This window comes from Neomonachus schauinslandi, chromosome X (assembly GCF_002201575.2).
Source record: "Neomonachus schauinslandi chromosome X, ASM220157v2, whole genome shotgun sequence".
Classification (NCBI taxonomy): Eukaryota; Metazoa; Chordata; class Mammalia; order Carnivora; family Phocidae; genus Neomonachus; species Neomonachus schauinslandi.
Genome location: NC_058419.1, coordinates 561,459 through 579,896, shown reverse-complemented (window position 1 = coordinate 579,896; position 18,438 = coordinate 561,459). Strand labels below are relative to the sequence as shown.

General features: G+C 39.4%; 1 protein-coding gene across 1 annotated transcript; it reads left to right on the top strand.

The window, feature by feature from the left end:
• Nucleotides 1-876: 876 nt before the first annotated feature.
• On the top strand, nt 877-17,729 carry VBP1 (VHL binding protein 1). The gene is given in 7 exon segments (XM_021682681.1): nt 877-972; nt 974-1,087; nt 5,079-5,203; nt 10,360-10,426; nt 11,859-11,957; nt 14,811-14,949; nt 16,707-17,729. Coding segments are annotated over 7 exon segments (711 nt in total). The 3' UTR covers nt 16,778-17,729.
• Nucleotides 17,730-18,438: the final 709 nt, after the last annotated feature.

Genomic DNA, 18,438 nt, shown 5'->3' with positions numbered 1-18,438 from the left:
TGAGCTACCCAGGAGCCCCACAAATGGTTCATTTTAAGGTTCTTTATAGTTGTCTGTTAACTATGGGTGATGATAGTCCCTCTCAGCTTGGGCTTGTGGGGATTAAATAGCATGACTCAGTGATTGGCACACAGTTAGCTTTTAATAAATGTTAATCACTATTCTTATTACATATGTGTCCCCACTAAGTAAGGGAACTAACATCCTTTATTCATAAACGGTCTGCCTCATTGTAGGGTTTGTGTGAGTGGATGAAGCACCGCTTCACTGCAAAGCACTCCAGTGCAAGCAAAGGCGGGAGGAAGTCCTTAGGGCTGGAAGCCTCGGAAGAGTTCTTAGGATTTTGTGTGTAGAATATGAAGTTTTGAAAATGGTTGAATTGGGGTGGCAACATTCCGATCAAGGATGGCTTTCAGGAAAGGTTGGTGCAGTGGGCGGGATATTTATTAAAATCAGGCCAATGGCTCCATTCCGAAACAGACACAAAACAAGTCCCCTTTGAGGGCCAGGAAGCTCGCTCGGATTGTGGGACCAGAAAGGCACCGAGACCAAGGCCCCGTCGCGGCGTCTAGGTCCCAGATTCACTTGTAGCCGAGAGGGGATCGGGTCGCTTCGAAGGCTATTCTGGAAGGTGTTGCCCGTTTTGGGGTGGTACTGGGGTCAGGTTCGGTCTCTGATTCCCAGGGTCCTCGAGCCCTCCCACCCACAAAATCCCCAAGACCCCTCTTCTTGAACCCTGCATTGGTTTTTCCTGCAGAGCCAGCATCTCCCCCCGCGGCACTTCCTGGCTTGTCACTCACCTGTGCACAGCCAATCAGCACCCGGAGGTTGGGCGACTCGTCGGAGAGAGAAGGGGCGGCTACTTCCTGCGCGCCAATGAACCCGCAGACTCACAAGGAGGGGGGGGCGGGCCTGCAGCTGTGAGCGAGCCAATCAGGGACCACCAGCGGTTGGCGGCTCGGGAGGCAGTTACTCGCGCTCTCGCTTTCCCAAGATGGCGGCCGCGAAGGACGGTTGTGGCTTAGGAGAAGTGGCCACAGGGAACGGGCGGCGGCTCCACCTAGGGATTCCTGAGGCGGTGTTTGTGGTAAGACGCACGCTGGTCCTCGGCATGTTGGCGCTAGGCCGCGGGCTACCCCTACTTCCCGGCCTTCACCCCGGCCTCGACTATTGGGGGAGGAGTTGAGCAAATGGAACTGGAAGAGAGCGCTTCGCCTGCTCTCCCCCTCTACGCCTAGACGAACTGAACTGCTGGTACCCCCCCACCCCCCACCCCGGAGGGAAACGCGGTCGGCGAACAGAAGGGGACGCCGGGCGGGAGGACTGTGGAGCGGGGCGGTCTGAGGGGCCTCCCCCCGGATGCCGAGTTTCACCCTCTGCTGCTTGAAAAGGGAAGGGGGAGGCGGTGAGCAGCCGGAGAGGGACTCACCCTGGATGCTGGAGGGACCGACGGTTATATGGTGACTTAGGATACAATGAGTAGGCAGAACAGCTGGTGCTTAGGTGTGAAAATAGGAAATTACACCTAGTCTGTTCAAGGAAGGCAGTGGTCTGTTGCCTTGCAGGAATGGAAGAAGAGACTGATGGGAAGGTAGGATAGAGTCAGAGTGTGAAGGCTTTGTGTGTCCTGCTAAGGAATTGAGGCTTTTATCCAGTAGGCAACGGGCTGTCATTAGAAGGTATCTAAATAAAGGCACGGTATAATCATGTTTGGTTTTAGGTACATCATTCTAACAACTTAGTAGAGAATGCATCGTGTGGAGTTGAGAGAGGAGGTAGGGAATACAATTTGGAGGCATTACAGAACACGGGGATCAACCCAAGTCCAATCAAAGAGAAGCAACTAGATAACTTCAACACTGTCCTTTCATTAAGCCATTCTAGAAATAGTATTTCAAAACTGTTTGAATAATGAGAGAAAACACGACTGGCCTTCAGGTCAGTATCATCTGTCTTTCACTCAGTTCTGACCGAGCTACTATAAAGTCTTAACGGAATTTTCCTGACCTTTTGGTTTGTACCTATATTGCTTTATTTCCACCTTTTTGTTAATGATACCTTACATCATTCAAAATACCCATTTCTTTTATTTATTCTTTATTTAGACCACTTTTATATACACTCTGTATTGCATATTTGCATTTGCTGATTCAATTTTGTAGTTGTTTTCTTTTGTTATTTTGTGTTTTCTCCCTGAGCTGTGCCATTTATTTCTTTACATTCGTTTCCCAACTAATGGTAATGAGACAAAATTTGTTGAGTGCCACGCACTTTCCTAACGCTTTTCCAAAACTCCAGGACATAGGTATTATCGTTCCCATTTTGTGGATGATGAAACTGAGGAACTTAAGTCACTTGGCTCCAAGTCATATAGTGTGAAAGTAAGCAAGTTATCCAGGATTTGAACTTCGGCAATCTGTGGAGCACCAGAGCCCCTATTTACATGCTCTGCCAGTGGGAGGAAAGTAAGGTAGTCATCTTGGCTCAGTGTCATTTCTCTTGGTCCTAGCACAGCACCTGACACATAGTATAAGCTCATAACTAGATGTTGAATTCAATTTCCATAGTGCCTTAAATAATACGTTCTTGATCCTCAGCTAGAGATGGCTTCAAAAAACTAATTCAAGAGGGTACACTTTATCTGAGGCTTTATAAAGTCTTATCTTAAAATGCCTTTTCCCCCTAAAATTGCTCTGGGTTATTTTTTCTAGACCTTGAGATTTCTACCAGTAGAATATAATACATAAGCAATCCAAATTTTATGTAATTATTTGAATAACATGGTACTGTAGAAAGAACATTGGCTTCTAAGTAGCCAGGGTTTGAATCCTGCCTCTACTTTGCAATTGCTGCTTCATCTTGACCATTTTATTTTTTACCACTTTGAGCCTCAGTTACTTTCACTGAAATAGCGATAACAATATTTAGAGAGTTGCTATGAGAAGCAATATGTGCTTTCAGTATAACAAGTAGATGCTTAATATATATTAGTTTCTGTGATATAGGAGGCCCTATACTGTTCTGGTTAAAAGTCAGACCTCATCCTTTTCTCCATTCCCACTGGTGCCATAGTTTGTTTTCTTTCTCTGCTTGAACTGTCATTTTCCCCCTTGCCCGGTTGCTGATGTCTTAATCTCTCAACATCTAGTTCAGATATGACCTCCCTGTAGTTTTTCTTTTTTTAAAAAAAGATTTTATTTATTTATTTTAGGGATAAAGACAAAGAGCTTGCAAGGTGGGGGTGGGAGCAGAGGGAGAAGGACAAGCAGACTCTGTGCTGAGCGCAGAGTCCAGGGTAGGGCTCAATCCCACCACCGTGAGATCATGATCTGAGCAAAAATCAAGAGTTGCACGCTTAACCAACTGAGCCACTCAAGCTCCCCTCCCTGTAGTTTTTCTTGAGCACTGCCCCAAGACAGAATTTTTGGCACTTTCATCTGTTCCCTCAGCACATTGTATTATAGACATATATAAACATAGCTAATGTTTGTTGAGCACTTACTAGCTGTCATGTATTCTTGTAAGCATTTTACACATGCTAACTCATTTAGTCCCCTGTGAGAAAAAGGTATTTTCATTTTACAGATGAGAAACTTGACGCAAAGAGAGAGGTTCAGTAACTTCTCCAAAGTGAACACATCTAGTACGTGGTGAAGCCAGGATACAAACAAGGCAGGCCCTGTCTCTTAGCCACAATTCTGTGCTGCTTAATTCTGCTTGCTAGACTCTAAGCTCCTAGCAACATTTACCAGGTGCTAGAAACTTTGACTTATATCTCTTTCCTGCAGTGACCCTTCTGGGAGGATGGTGTCTCCATTATACATGCAGAATTCAGCCATTGCCCCCAGCCTCACCTTTTCAATTTCTTTTACTATGTCTCTAGCTTGATGGCTTCAGAGTTCACACTCCCTTGCTGTTGTTTTTCTTTTGCTTCTTGTCTTGTTTTGGCTAAAATACTCCCTTAATAGCTAGTAAGTATGGATAAGAATAATGATATAGAGATCTCAGAAACCGTAAGGTAATTGAATTTAACTTAAAATGAAGGAATAAAGTTCTTTAAAGTGCTGGAAACGTCTAATAGGATTGCCTTAAAATTTCCATATATTTTCACTTAGTTCCTGATCCTTATCTTATTAACTCGTTTTTCTTCAAGGACCAGCATGTAGTATACATTTAAAAAATGCTGTTCAGTTTTGCTACTTTTCTTTTGCTTCATTATTCCTTTTACAAAAGATTGTTCTGTTTGCCTTTCAGGTTTACTTTATTTCCACCACTTGATACTTAAGGAGGTATTTGTGGCTTGCCTTGGGAACCTAACGACCATATGTTAGCATGATTTCTATGGTAGAACTTGCATTAAAAATTTTAGTCGATAATTTTGGCATAAAATCTGTTGAGTCGTTTTGTGACTAGGCTATATGACTAGGCAATGCGTTTGATTGTTTGTAATTTTCATATTTACTACTAGGGTCGCCTGGGGGGTGCATAAAGCAGGTAAGGTCATCTTTCTCTCCCTATAAATAAATAAAAATAAAAAGAGGAAGGTGGAGGAAGAATAAATTAGCTACATAATGTATGTGCACTGTCTGAAATGGTCTTGAATTTTTTATAACTACATTTTAGTTAAAAACAAGTATTTGGAAAAAAGAAACAAGCTTTTTCTTTTTTTTTTTTTTAAAGATTTTATTTATTTATTTATTTGACAGAGAGAGACACAGCAAGAGAGGGAACACAAGCAGGGGGAGTGGGAGAGGGAGAAGCAGGCTTCCCGCTGAGCAGGGAGCCCGATGTGGGGCTCGATCCCAGGACCCTGGGATCATGACCTGAGCCGAAGGCAGACGCTTAACGACTGAGCCACCCAGGCGCCCCAGAAACAAGTTTTTTCTTTCTTTTTTGCTTTAAAGATAAATTTCAAGCAGTCAAAAATCAGATTAGAGGTATGAATTCTAAAATTTGAGAGTACCTGGGGGACTCAGTTGGTTAAGCGACCAATTCTTGGTTTTGGCTCAGGTCATGATCTCAGGGTTTAAAATCTCTTAAAAAAAAAGTCTAAAACTTGTGTTATTTTGATATTAAAGGAAGATGTAGATTCCTTCATGAAACAGCCTGGGAATGAGACTGCAGATACAGTACTAAAGAAGCTGGATGAACAGTACCAGAAGTATAAATTTATGGAACTCAACCTTGCTCAAAAGAAAAGGAGGTAAGTATAAACATTTACAAGTTGTTTTTTGTTGTTAATTTTGTATGGCTTAAACTTTAAAAATCAAGACATAATTTACATATAATAAAATGTCCAGATGTTGAATATTCAGTTTAATGAATTTTCACATATGTATTCATTTCTATAACCATTGCCCAGAGCAATATGTAGAATATTCCTGTTACTCTAGGAAGTTCCCTATCGCCCCTTTCTGGCCAACTCTGCCCACTCTGTGACAACCATTGTTCTGATTGTTTTCATCATAAATTTGTTTTTGTCTGTTCTTGAACTTCATGTAAGTGAAAGCATATAGTAACTACTATTTTATGTCAGGCTTCTTACAGGTAGTATAATGCTTTTGAGAGTCATCCATGGTCTTGTGTGTATCAGTAAATTAGTTTCTTTTTAGTGCTGAATCTTCCTCCATTGTATGTATATGTACCACCCACAATTTTTATCTATTTGCCTGTCAATGGACATTTAGGTTGTTTATATACTGTGGATGTATTATTTGACTCAACACCATTTAATTTTAATGTAGTCCAATTTAACAATCTGTTTCCTCCTGTTTAAGGAATATTTTCCTATCCCAAGTTCATGAAGATATCCTCCTAATATTTTATTCTCACTTTTATTGTTTTATCTTTCACAACTGTGTTGCTAAATTTCGAAGCAATTGTGAAATTTTTTTTTTTTAAAGATTTTATTTATTTATTTGAGACAGACAGAATGAGAGAGACAGAGAGCACATGAGAGGGGGGAGGGTCAGAGAGAGAAGCAGGCTCCCTGCCGAGCAGGGAGCCCGATGCGGGACTCGATCCAGGGACTCCAGGATCATGACCTGAGCCGAGGGCAGTCGCTTAACCAACTGAGCCACCCAGGTGCCTGCAATTGTGAAATTTTCAAGCATGTTTCTTGTCTTCTCAATACTGTAAATTGATAGTTGGATCTGCAGTCTTGATCATATTCAGGGTCTTTGTGACAACACTGCTTCATAGGTTTGTGTATTGTTTTTCCATTAAGAGGTAGATAGTGTCTAGTTGTCTCTTTTTATGGTGCTCATTGCCTAGATACATTAATTGTGAGTTGCCAAATGATGTTCTAATTCAGTTATTTTTCACCTGTTAATAAGTCTGGTATACTTCTATAAAGAGAAATAATCCCTACTCATTATTTGATAAGAGTAGCTGTAGTTCCTGTCACCTTCAGCAGCTCTCTGCTACCTTCCAACAAAGAAGGTGTGTGTTTGTTTTCTCTGGCTATTTGAGTGGTCACAGGTGGGAGTGCTGGTCTGCCATCTTAACCTGAAACAATTTTTATCCCTTTTTAAAAACTTTTTAGTCTATATTATTAGGCACATGCAATTTGAGATTTATTATGTCTTGGCGAACGTAACCTTATATAAGGTAATGCTTATTGTTTTAAAGTCTCTTTTGTTGGATACTTCCAGCTATCCCAGCTTTCTTTTGGTTAACATTTTCTTATTTCATCTTTTCCAATCCCTTTACTTTCTGCCTGTTTATTATTTATTTTAAGGGTGTACCATGTAAACAACATAAGGTTATTGTTTTAAATCTAGCCTTTTTAGATCAACTGATTTTTCTTTTGGGGTATGTTCAAGATGATAATCTCTTGTTTCATTTTACTGTAGTTTGTCTATGTGTGGATGTTTTTCTTCTTTCTTCACTAGCTATATGTCAGCTTCCTGTAACTATGGATAACTGTGTGGTTTGCCTTTATCCATAGAGGATTTTGCTTTTGCCAGGAGTGGTGATTCTATACCAGCCTCTTCCTGTTGTGGCACTTAATATGTGAGCTTCCCCACCGAGTTGCCGAGGCAGGGACCCAGGCTTGGGTCTGTAGCTGATAGCAGCACCTGACTCATGATGCTTACTTTTCTCTAGTTCTCACTGCTCAACTCAAAGCTTTTTTCAGTTTTTTACCCTTTGATTTTTTCTGGAACTTCCCTTACCTCTGTGATATCAGCTATGCTACAAAAACTATTTTTGTGCATGATCGAGTTGTTTTGCAGCAGATGGCTCTGTGTAGTTTGGATACTAACCTTTTTCTTTTACATATCCTGTAAATTTTTCCTTGCAGCCTATCATTTGCCTTTAACTTTACCTTCAGCTGTATAAAAGTTCTTTAGTATTTCATAATTGTTTTGTGGTAATCTCCTCAACACCTGGATTGTATGTCTTTTATCGTTCTTTAACTGGAAATTTTGTGATTATCATATTTTGCATTTTTTTTCTGGTAATTTTTTTTCTCTTGTCTTCTTCTGGGATTAGATTTTGATGCTTCTAACTTGGCCTTCCATTTCTCTTTATTATTTCCTCTCTTCTACTGACTTTGGTAATTTGTCTTTTGGTCATTAGATGGATGTCCATGAGTTCTTTATTTCAGCCATTATATTTTTTGTACCTAGTCGTTTTGGTTAGTTCTTCTTAACAGCTAGCTACTTGTTTCTTTATATTATCAATATCCTTTCTTTTCTCTCTGAGGTATTTTTAAATACTCACTGTATAATCTTATCTTTTAGTATTTCATTTTTTTTCATCTGATGGGTGTTGTTGAGTTTATTGTCTTTATTTTATTGTAGTTGTGTTTATCAGATTATCATTTCTTTTCCCCATCAGCTCATATTCCCTCAGGGATATCAGTTTCTTTGGTCACTAATGTGTGTGGGGTTGGGGGTAATTTAAGCCCCTCCTGGTGAGTACGGGTAGGAAGAATGCTGCTGGTGTTACAATCTAGGGCACCACCATTGGACAGATGTTCCTTCTCCCAAACCAGGTGACTTGGCCTCTGAGGATTCTTTTTGTTCCTCTGCCCTTGGCTGTCTTCACTGTTATCACTCCTGGGAGTAGGAGTCAGGGGGCGGACTGTTGGGGACCAGTATTTGTCTTCTCAGCTCCTTAGCCTGACCTCTCTGCTTCTGGTCAATTCTACCATTTTTCCACCCTGTAGCGGTGAGGGGGTAGGTAAGGTGATTCACCCACGGCAGTTTAGAGGGAGGAATAAACATCTAAAAAGCTTTCCTTTAACTCTACTCCCCTTTTGAAGATTTGATCTGCTTTCCTTCTAAGCCGCTATCTCCCTTCTCACTCTTCTACCCACTCCTAGAACCTAGAGATTTCCATTGCTCATATAATAACAAAGACCTAGAACTGACCCAAGTGTCCATTGGCAGGAGAGTAGATAAAGAAGTTGTGCTATATGGGGCGCCTGGGTGGCTCAGTCGTTAAGCGTCTGCTTTCGGCCCAGGTCATGATCCCAGGGTCCTGGGATTGAGCCCCGCATCGGGCTCCCTGCTCCACGGGAAGCCTGCTTCTCCCTGTCCCACTCCCCCTGCTTGTAATCCCTCTCTCGCTATGTCTCTCTCTGTCAAATAAATAAATAAATCTTAAAAAAAAAAAAAGTTGTGCTATATTCATAATTGAATATTACACAGCAGTGAAAATGAATGAATAAGTCTTAGGAACCTAATTGAGTTAAGCAAACCCAAGAAAAATGCATTCAACCCTCAATTATATTAAGCCAAGAAACCAGCAAAGAATATATCGTTTGGGAATATACATAAATGTGATGAAATTATTGGAAAAAGAAGAAAAAGGGGCTGTAAGCACACAGGAGAGCTGTTGTCTCTTGGGATGGAGCAGAGTGGGAAGAGGTATATTGCTTGGACATGCTCAGCGACCTTGGTGATGTGGTTCCTAAGTTGACTGGGGTTGCAGCTGCTTGATTTATTAATATGCTTCATAATTTATGTATTACATGTAATATTTATACATACAAAAATATCATAGAAATCATTGACATGACCAAAAACCTTTATTTGAACATTCTTCTTTTGTTGCATGTGTATCAGATATTTTACAAATAAATAGATAGTTTTAGCATTTACCTATATTAACACGTAATACAAAAGAAAGCACAGTTGGAAGCGCTACAACATCCATTCCATACTGAATTTGTAAAGAGCTCACAGAGCTAAGTAAAGTAAGTAAAAAAAATGAACAATAAATGTGTGTCTCTATATTATTCACTGGACTGTATTTCCAGATAGTGATAGTATTTTTTTTTTTAAGTAGCAGGCTCATCTAACATACTTCTTGCCAGGTCAGTAGCACAGGGTATAATAAAGTTTGCCCTGCTAGTCTCCTTCACATATGCTGTGACTTCCTTTATATGATGCAATAAATATATTTTCTTTGTTTATCAAGTTTTTATTTAAATTCCAATATAGTTAATATACAGCATTATATTGGTTTCAGGTGTACAATATAGTGATTCAACACTTCTATAATAAGTACATTTTCATTATCACATTTAAATTTTGTTTACATACCAATTTCCAGTCATATTTAGTTAAATGTATTCTGAAAGAACCACAGCTTTGTTTTTGTATCCCTAGTTTGTCTTGCTACAAATTCCATTGTGATTTGACAGGGACCCCACAATTAGTTTGCACATTTTTCCATGCGCAACACATTATAACCTTGGGCAGCTTCTAATCACCAGAAGAAAGAGCTAAACCTCAGTGCCAACAAAATAAAAAATGTTTCATTCTTCTAAGTAACTTTCAGTGTTTTCAGCATATTTTTATCTCTTATTTTCTTGTCAGTGAGGCTGATGTTGCTTTGGAATCAGTTGCTAGTAGCTTTTTAAGAATAATTTTTAGTAGATTTTAGTTGTTAGAACACTTTTATGTCCATAGCACAGTTAAGCAGAAGGTACAGAGATTTCCCATATATTCCTTGCCTCCCCACACATGCAGAACCTCCCCCATTATCAGCAGCCTCCACCAGAGTAGGACATTGATTACAATTGATGAGTCAAGGGGTGCCTGGCTGGCCCTGTCATTGGAGCATGTGACTCTTGTTTTCAAGGTCATGAGTTCAGTCCCCACATTGGGTGTAGAGCCTACTTAAAAAATAAATAAATGATGAGTCAGTATCAATATATTATTATTAACTGAAGTCCATAGTTTACCTGAGTGTTCACTGTGGTGGTGTATATTCTGTGGGTTTTGACAAATGGATGGTTTTAATGGTTCTCAAAAAGATAATCAATAGAAAATGCAAAGCTAGTAAGACTGTGTCCTGGTGTTTTTCTTGCCTGCAAAACTAAGTCAACCTTTTTCTTATTCACAGGCTAAAAGGTCAGATTCCTGAAATTAAGCAGACTTTAGAAATTCTAAAATACATGCAGAAGAAAAAAGTAAGTGCATTTTTGTTTCTAAATATGAGTGAACCAGAGACTCATCTTCCTTGACTCTTTGGTCACTGGTATTTGAATGTGTTAGAATATCCGGTCTGCTTTCTTGATACTTGTCACAGTGTACTTCTGTGATAAATTTTGTGGCTTTTTTCCCAAGTCAGCTTTAATTTTAGGGCTTACACTTCTTGGATTCTTTTACTTACATGAAGTATTTGTAAAACTTAAATGCAGTTGAAAGTTATTTTAGGTACAAAAAGAAAATGTCTTATTTTGAGGTAGCAGCATCCAAGGGTTTTTATTGTTGTTATTGTTCTCCCTAAGAATAAGGACTGAGTCTAAGAATCTTTGAAATTGTGTTTTGGGTTCTCATGTAATGGGAAACTGTTACAGAGAGGTTACACTTGACCAGTGTCACATAGCTAGTTATTGGCAGAAGTGTATTTGAGAATCTTCTGAGTCTTAAAACAGTACTCATTAAATAAAAGCAGGCTGTAAAGATTAAATTTTATAAGCATATTGTACTTAAAAGATTATATGGGGGTGCCTGGGTGGCTCAGTCAGTTAAGCATCTGCCTTCTGCTCAGGTCATGATCTCATGGGTTGTGAGATCGAGCCCTGCATTGGGCTCCCTGCTCAGCGGGGAGTCTGCTTCTCCCTCTCCCTCTCCCCTGCCCCCGGCTTGTGCATGCTCTCTCTCTCTCTCTCTCTCTCTCTCTCAGATAAATAAAATCTTTTTAGAAATGTGTATATAATTTATTACTTGACTACTAGAATAACTATTTCCAATACATTATTTTATGTGGTGAAATTTGTAAGAGACTTCAGGAAACTGGTTGGTTGAGCATGAAGCACTAATGAAGGAATAATTGCTAACTTGTGGGAGAGGGAGAGAGAGTGTGAGTGGGGGAGGGGAGGGGAGGGAAAAGGCAGAGGGAGAGAGAGAATCCCAAGCAGACTTCACTCTTAACGCAGAGCTGACATGGGGCTCAATCTCACGACCCTGAGATCATGACCTGAGCTGAAATCAAGAGTCGGAGGCCTCACTGACTGAGCCCCCCAGGCACCCCAATAATTGCTCACTCTTGCATAGCACTTACTCTTTGCCAGGCACTATTTTGTGTGTATGTGTGTGCATGTTTGTGTAAAGTCTGTTTTCCACAGCCTTCAGAGGTATCGGGACTATTATTCTAATTTTATATATCGGGAACCTGAGACACAGATCAAGTGAAATGCCAAATTTACACAAGTAGTAAGTAGCTGAGCCAGAATCCATGCCTCCCATGCCCAGCCATCTGGCACTTATTTTGCCACCACACTTAGTTGGCACGATGGTACTGTTTTAAATGACTTAGGTTCAGCTCTATGATCTCTCCTTTATAGCCTTGTTATTAAACTGACCTATTTACAATACTGTCATTTTTTTTTTTTGAAGGAGTCCACCAGTTCACTGGAGACCAGATTCTTACTGGCAGATAACCTGTATTGCAAAGCTTCAGTTCCTCCTACTGATAAAGTGTGTCTGTGGTTGGGGGTAAGTAACTGAAATAGCCCCAGCTTCCTTGGCTGACACTGGTAAACCAGTGTTTTTCCCACCACAGCAGTACTGTTTAAGCCGGGGGAAGTGCTCATCTCCCTTTGACTGTGGAAGGAACACAGGGTTGGAGTATTGGAAACTGACTGGAATTACAAGTGTGATGAGCCGCAAAAGGTGCTTGTCTCTCCCAGTCAAGACAAAACTAACCAAAGCCCTCTCTCTTCCCCTTCAGATAATGCTTTATCTCTTAAATGTAACAGAAGGAAGAGGAATAGAAATAAAACAGAAAGAACTGCTGAACCTCAGATAAATGTTTCTTCCCCATAAGGGTTTATTAGTTCTGGAAAGATCTCTCAAAACTTAAGGGGGAAAAGATTATTACAAAAACCTTGAGATTAGAGTCCATTTTTAAAACCATATATTTCAGTTTTAGATGATGTCATAGACCTTGTCTGTGATTTTTTCCTATCTTACTCTTCTCAATCCCTGACCAATCATCCAACCCATTCCTGACTGTCCGGCTATCTAGCTGTCCATTGGTCTTTTTATCCCAGACAAGTTCCTGTACCAAGTAGCAAGCTAAGTGTATAGCTCCCATCTCTCCTTACTGGAAGGATTTCCGCCTTGCTGTTATCATGTAGAATCACCCCTTAGAGGCACTCTAATGCTATGAAAGATGGGCAGATTAATACCCCAAAATTCACTCTCTGTGCCTTAGTTCCTCCTCCTTGATTTTTGTTAGTTATAATATTGTCAGGGTTTGTACATTTCTTTCTATAATCCTAATTCCCATACTTATTTAGCTTTAGTTCTGTAAATGGAATAGCTATCTACCCAATGGTTCTAACCCTAGGGGTAATCTTCCTCAATTTCTCTTTCCCTCAGCGCACATTCCATCAGCAGGTGGGGATAAGATGATTCCATAAACTAGACTGGGACAGTAGGGAGCTGTCTGATAAGAATTACAACTGGAATCCACTTCATACCTCATAAGAGAATGAATTCTAAATGTATTACATACTTGCCTGAAATACACCATCAAAGTTCTAGACCAAGTAATAGATAATTTGTTTTATAACCCTGGAATAAGGATGGTTTGTTTAGGCCACAAAACTCAGAAACTAAGGTACCTGGGTGGCTCAGTTGGTTAAGTGATTGCCTTCGGCTCAGGTCATGATCCTGGAGTCCCGGGATCGAGCCCCACGTCGGGCTCCCTGCTCAGCGGGGAGTCTGCTTCTCCCTCTGACCCTCCCCCTTCTTGTGCTCTTTCACTCTTTCTCTCTCAAATAAATGAATAAAATATTAAAAAAAAAAACCTCATAAACTATAAGCAAAGTTGAAACTCCCTTTGCAGGCAGAGGACTAACAGGGTCCTTTGCACGGTTACTTGGAATTGTGTTTTGGGCGTGTCAGTCTTGAGATGCCTGTTAGACCATCAAATGGAGAGGCTGATAAGACTGAGGAATGAATCAACAAAAGAGAAATACTTGGCACAGGGTACTTCCTGAATGAATCATCAATGTTTTTCTGACACAAATGAAATGTTTTTAAATGTATTCTAATTTTTTTTGTTAAAAGTAACCAAGGTGTAGAAACTTTCTGGAAAAAAAAAATAGTAATAAACAGTGGCACGGGTGCCTGGATGGCTCAGATGGTTAAGCCTCTGCCTTCGGCTCAGGTCATGATCCCAGGGTCCTGGGATCGAATCCTGCATTGGGCTCCTTGTTCAGGAGGGAGCCTGTTTTTCCATCTGTCTGCTGCTCCCCCTGCTTGTGTGCTCATTCTCTCTCTCTCTCTCTCTCTCTCTGACAAAAAAAGAAAGAAAGAAAAAGAAAGAAAGAAAGAAAGAAGAGTGGCAGTTGACTCAGGAATGAGATTGGGGTCTGGGATTGAAGAGACGTGTACTTTCCATTGAATATTTTTTTTGTCCTATCTCAATTTTTATACAGTTTTCCAACTATCATGGATTGGGTTATTCAGTCAGTATTTATGTAGCACCTGCTTTGTGCCAGACACTTTCATGTTGTCTGTCTCATTTAATCCTTACAACAATCCTTTGAATAATTTTTAAATTCCATTTGTCAGATGAGGGAAGTGGTTCAGGAAATGCCCAGTGGTACGGCAGGCAATAGGAGTTCAGAGCTGGGAAAGGTTTGGTTCCCCACTTCCAGAATGCATGCATCTCTAAGTGTTGGCAATAACACCAGAGCTTCAGAATTCAACACAGTCACCTTGCCTTTGCCGCTAGCATCTGTTGGAGGTAGGAAGAGGACAGTAAAAGCTAGCCATTACTGGATCAAATTAGATAATATATATGTATTTGAAAACTTTTAAATTGCTGTATCTTAAGCTCAGAAACAACTATTTAAATTGATTCAAATGTAATACTATTTAGTGTCATCATGGAGGTTGTAGAAAGACGGGATTTGGTGTCTAAACATTGGTTCTTCTCTTAATTCTACTGTTTACTTAATATCTGTGTTAGTGTAGGCAACCTGACCTCTTTGAGCCCACATTTTCTTAGCTGTAAAGAAGAAGATAACTTGACTGACCAGGGTTGTTATGAGGAGTAAATGATATAATGTATGTAAATATATTCTTTAACCCAGGGATCGATAAAGTTTGTGTAAAAAGGTCAGAGAGTAAATAGTTTGGTTCTGCAGAGCACATGGTCTCTGTCACAACTACTCAGCTCTGCCGCCATGGTGTGAAAGCATAAGCAAATGGAGAATATCTGGGTTCCAATAAAACTTATAAGAAAAGGCAGCTGGCTAGATTTGGCCTAAGGGCTATAGTTTGCCAACCCCTGCTCTAAGCTGTTGAGTAATTGTCATGACTTTCTTTCTTCAGGCTAATGTAATGCTTGAATATGATATTGATGAAGCTCAGGCATTGTTGGAAAAGAATTTATCGACTGCCACGAAGAATCTTGATTCTCTTGAGGAAGACCTTGACTTTCTTCGAGATCAATTTACTACCACAGAAGTCAGTATCCTTTCTTTAAAAGCAAAGGGAGGAAAGGAGAAGGATGTTTTCGACACTCTTACTTACATTATTTTAATGAGAAGAATATCCTTACTCTTAGGCTGATTTGAACTTGCAGATTTTATGAGAGTAATAAATAACATATTTGGAACTAATACTTAACTAAGTTTGTAGATAGATTAATCTGAATTTGAAGTGTGAAGGTTTGGAAACAGCACATTCAAATCAGTGCACAAGCATTTTTCTTTCAAATATTTTCTCAAGACACCTTCAAAGCTAGTTAAATAGCTTAATCCACAAGCATTTATTAAGGGTCTCTTATGTTGCTGCAACTGTTGAGGCACAGGATGGTAAGGGTTAAAAAAGAGTGCCAAAGTCTTGCTGTGTTAGAATTGCACATGTAAAACAGCTAACTGATAATTTCATAGCAAGATAAAAGTGAGTTCGTTTTGGGTATGCCATGCCAAGGCAATTTAAAGTTAGAGAAAGAGAGATACATGCTGGAATTAGTTCGAAGTTAGAACTTGGGCTGTTTTTAAAGGCATTATAGGATTTGGATCAGCAAAGAGAAGAGATGGGGGTAGGTATTTTGGTCAAGGAGGGGGTAGGCCTGTTGAAACCCAGCTCTTTGCCTTTCCTCTCTGACCTATCTCTCTTGGTGCCTGTTGCAGTCATTGGCCCCACACAGTCGCCCAAGGCTCTCTGTGAGGTGTTCCCAAGCCAGTCTTACTTCATGCCACTGACCTCTTCCTGCCGTAGCCTTCCCCCAGTGCACCCTGGGTTCCAAATAGCCCCAATCAGTTCTCCTCACCCCTTTATATTTCTACTTTGTTCTTCCTACCTGGAAAGATTTCCCCCTATTTATGTGGGTTACTCCTTTTTTTCCCTTCATATTTCAGCTCAAGCATCAGATCATTTCTCAACATTTTCAAATCCTTGGGGTGTTTTGTTGTTTCCCTGTGCTTACTTAGCACTTTGCATGTAGTACTTTGTTTTCTGTGCCAGATTGGGAGCACTTCAAGTGTAGGAGCTGTACTTTCTCTTTTCTCCACAGCATGTAGCATGCAGCAGGCATTGAGTGCTTGGGTGAGGGAAGATAGGCCTGTTGGAGGGGCCTAGAGCAGGAGTTGGCATGGGACTCGTAATGTGGAGACTTCATCCAGAGTGGGGAAAAGCTATTAAACTTCTAGAAGAAAAAACAAACCTTCTAGGGGATAACATTGGAGAAAATCTAGATGACCTGAGTATGGTGATGACTTTTGGATACAACACCAAAGGCACAGTCCATGAAAGAAATAATTGATGTGAGAGGCCTACACAGGGTGGTGCTCGTGGAAAGGAAAAGAAATTGAGTGAATGTCCTATTAAACCAAAGGGAGGGTAAGAGATGAAATTATTAATACTTGTACTAATTTAAATATTGCCTGAAAGGATATGGTTTGAACAGTCTTTGAAATTTCATGGATGAGGGGCTGTCTTTCAAACTGTTGACAGTGTCAAGCACATATTTTGTCAAGTATAACGCTATAGTTGACTACATGGGCTAAACAATTACTGATTTGAGACCTTGACTTTGTATTGTGGAATTTAGTTCCAATATTTTCTTAAATGATATTATAGCAAGATGGCTCACAACACTAGTTGTTACCAGTATTTTGTGTGCACGATTTCTCTCTTTGATTCAGTATGTGAGTGAATACTTAGTCATTGCATGTGTTATCTTTAGATTTGCATTTGCATTTTCTTTGACAATTCTTGCAGATATGGCCAGGGTTTATAATTGGGATGTAAAAAGAAGAAACAAAGATGATTCTACCAAGAACAAAGCATAATGCTGACAATTAAAAATGTGGTTCAGTTTTCCAAACATGTTATTTTAAATACCCCAAAGTTTATCCCTAAAGGTTGACATGACTTTTACTGATTTTTTTTTAACAGCAAGAACGATAATTAAAACTTAAAAGAAGATAAACATCATTTTATTATAAAAACAAAATTGGTTTCAAATATTTTATGAAATTAGCAGTATTTTAATTTTTCATTTCCAACAAAGTAAATGCTACTTTCATCATTTTTTTGGTTTGTCATAAAAACGTCTTAGCTGAAATGGCTGAGGTATGCTATGGGAGCTGAATTCTGGACACTTTTCTTTATTGGCTGATGTTACTCTCACTTGATGTGGTTAAACCAGTGTAGAGGTAGGAAAAATAGTTTAAATATTTCCAAACTTGTTTTCTTTAGTACATAAGGGGCTTTATGGCTCTCTGTTGCTGTTATTTGTCTTACATAAATGGATTTTCATGAATTACTGCTTAGCCAATAACTATTATAATATTCTGTACTTTTTAAGAAATGGTAATTTGCCTTCCTAAACAGTAAGAGGGCTATTGAGACAACGCTTTTTCTTACCGCGTAGAAGTGCACAGTGTCTTTGCGATGCCAACATAAGGGGGATCTTGGCCAACATGAAATAACAAAATTCTTTAGCCACTCAAAACTCTTGGCTAAGGCAATTTTGTATTTCTTAACAGTTCGCCAAAGCAGCTGAACAAGAATATTAAGATAAATATAAATCTGCGGTGGTTGAAAAGATTTGTGAGCTTTTTTATTCATGATAAAACCTCATAGGAAGAGTAGAAAAATCCCTGTGGAAAGTCATTGGTCCAGTGGCTAGCACTGGGTGATACAGATTCTGATAAAAAATGTATTATTCCATCTCCATGTAGTACAACATATACTCGTACAATGTTTTGTACTTGTATTTCATGATATTAAAACATTGAAGTTAAAACTGTGGCATGGCACTTTTTTTTTTTAACATTATTCTTTCTAAAGTTAACGTGTCTTTTCACATATTTGTAAAGTTCATTTACTTCTACATATAACGAGCATGTCCCAAGAACTTATATTTGTAGGAACAATACAGAATCTCTTTGGAAGGAATACAGATCAGCAAACAATTGAGGAGTTAAATCTGAAAGACACCAAAGTTCCTTGAGTCACTTTTTCTCTCATACTTTTAAATTCCCATATTTTAGTATTTGAGGTTTGTATACATCTTGATATATGGTAAGTGCTAATTTTCCCAAACCTTATTATGGTAAGTATATTGGCACAAAATGTCCTTGTCAGTAGTAGGACATGAATGATTTGCTCGGTTTAAGTACATGAAAATGGACCTGAATATGAAGAAACACAGCTCTTTAGAGATATGAATTAAAGAGCAAAAACTAATTCTATAAATGCATATAAATACTTAGTATGTGTCAGGAATGGTATTAGGCTTTGTTAGTAAAAGAAAGATATTTAAGTCTTGCCTCTGCCAGATCATTTCTCTTATAAGTGTTTGCAGTTTCAGAATAACATAACCATACTGCTTTGACATGATATTTTCAAGCTTCATATTAGCATAGTATACCCAGAGAGGATATGGGTAAAAATTAACTATGAAACTTGATACTGAATAATAACAGGTGTGTTGGAAATGAAACTA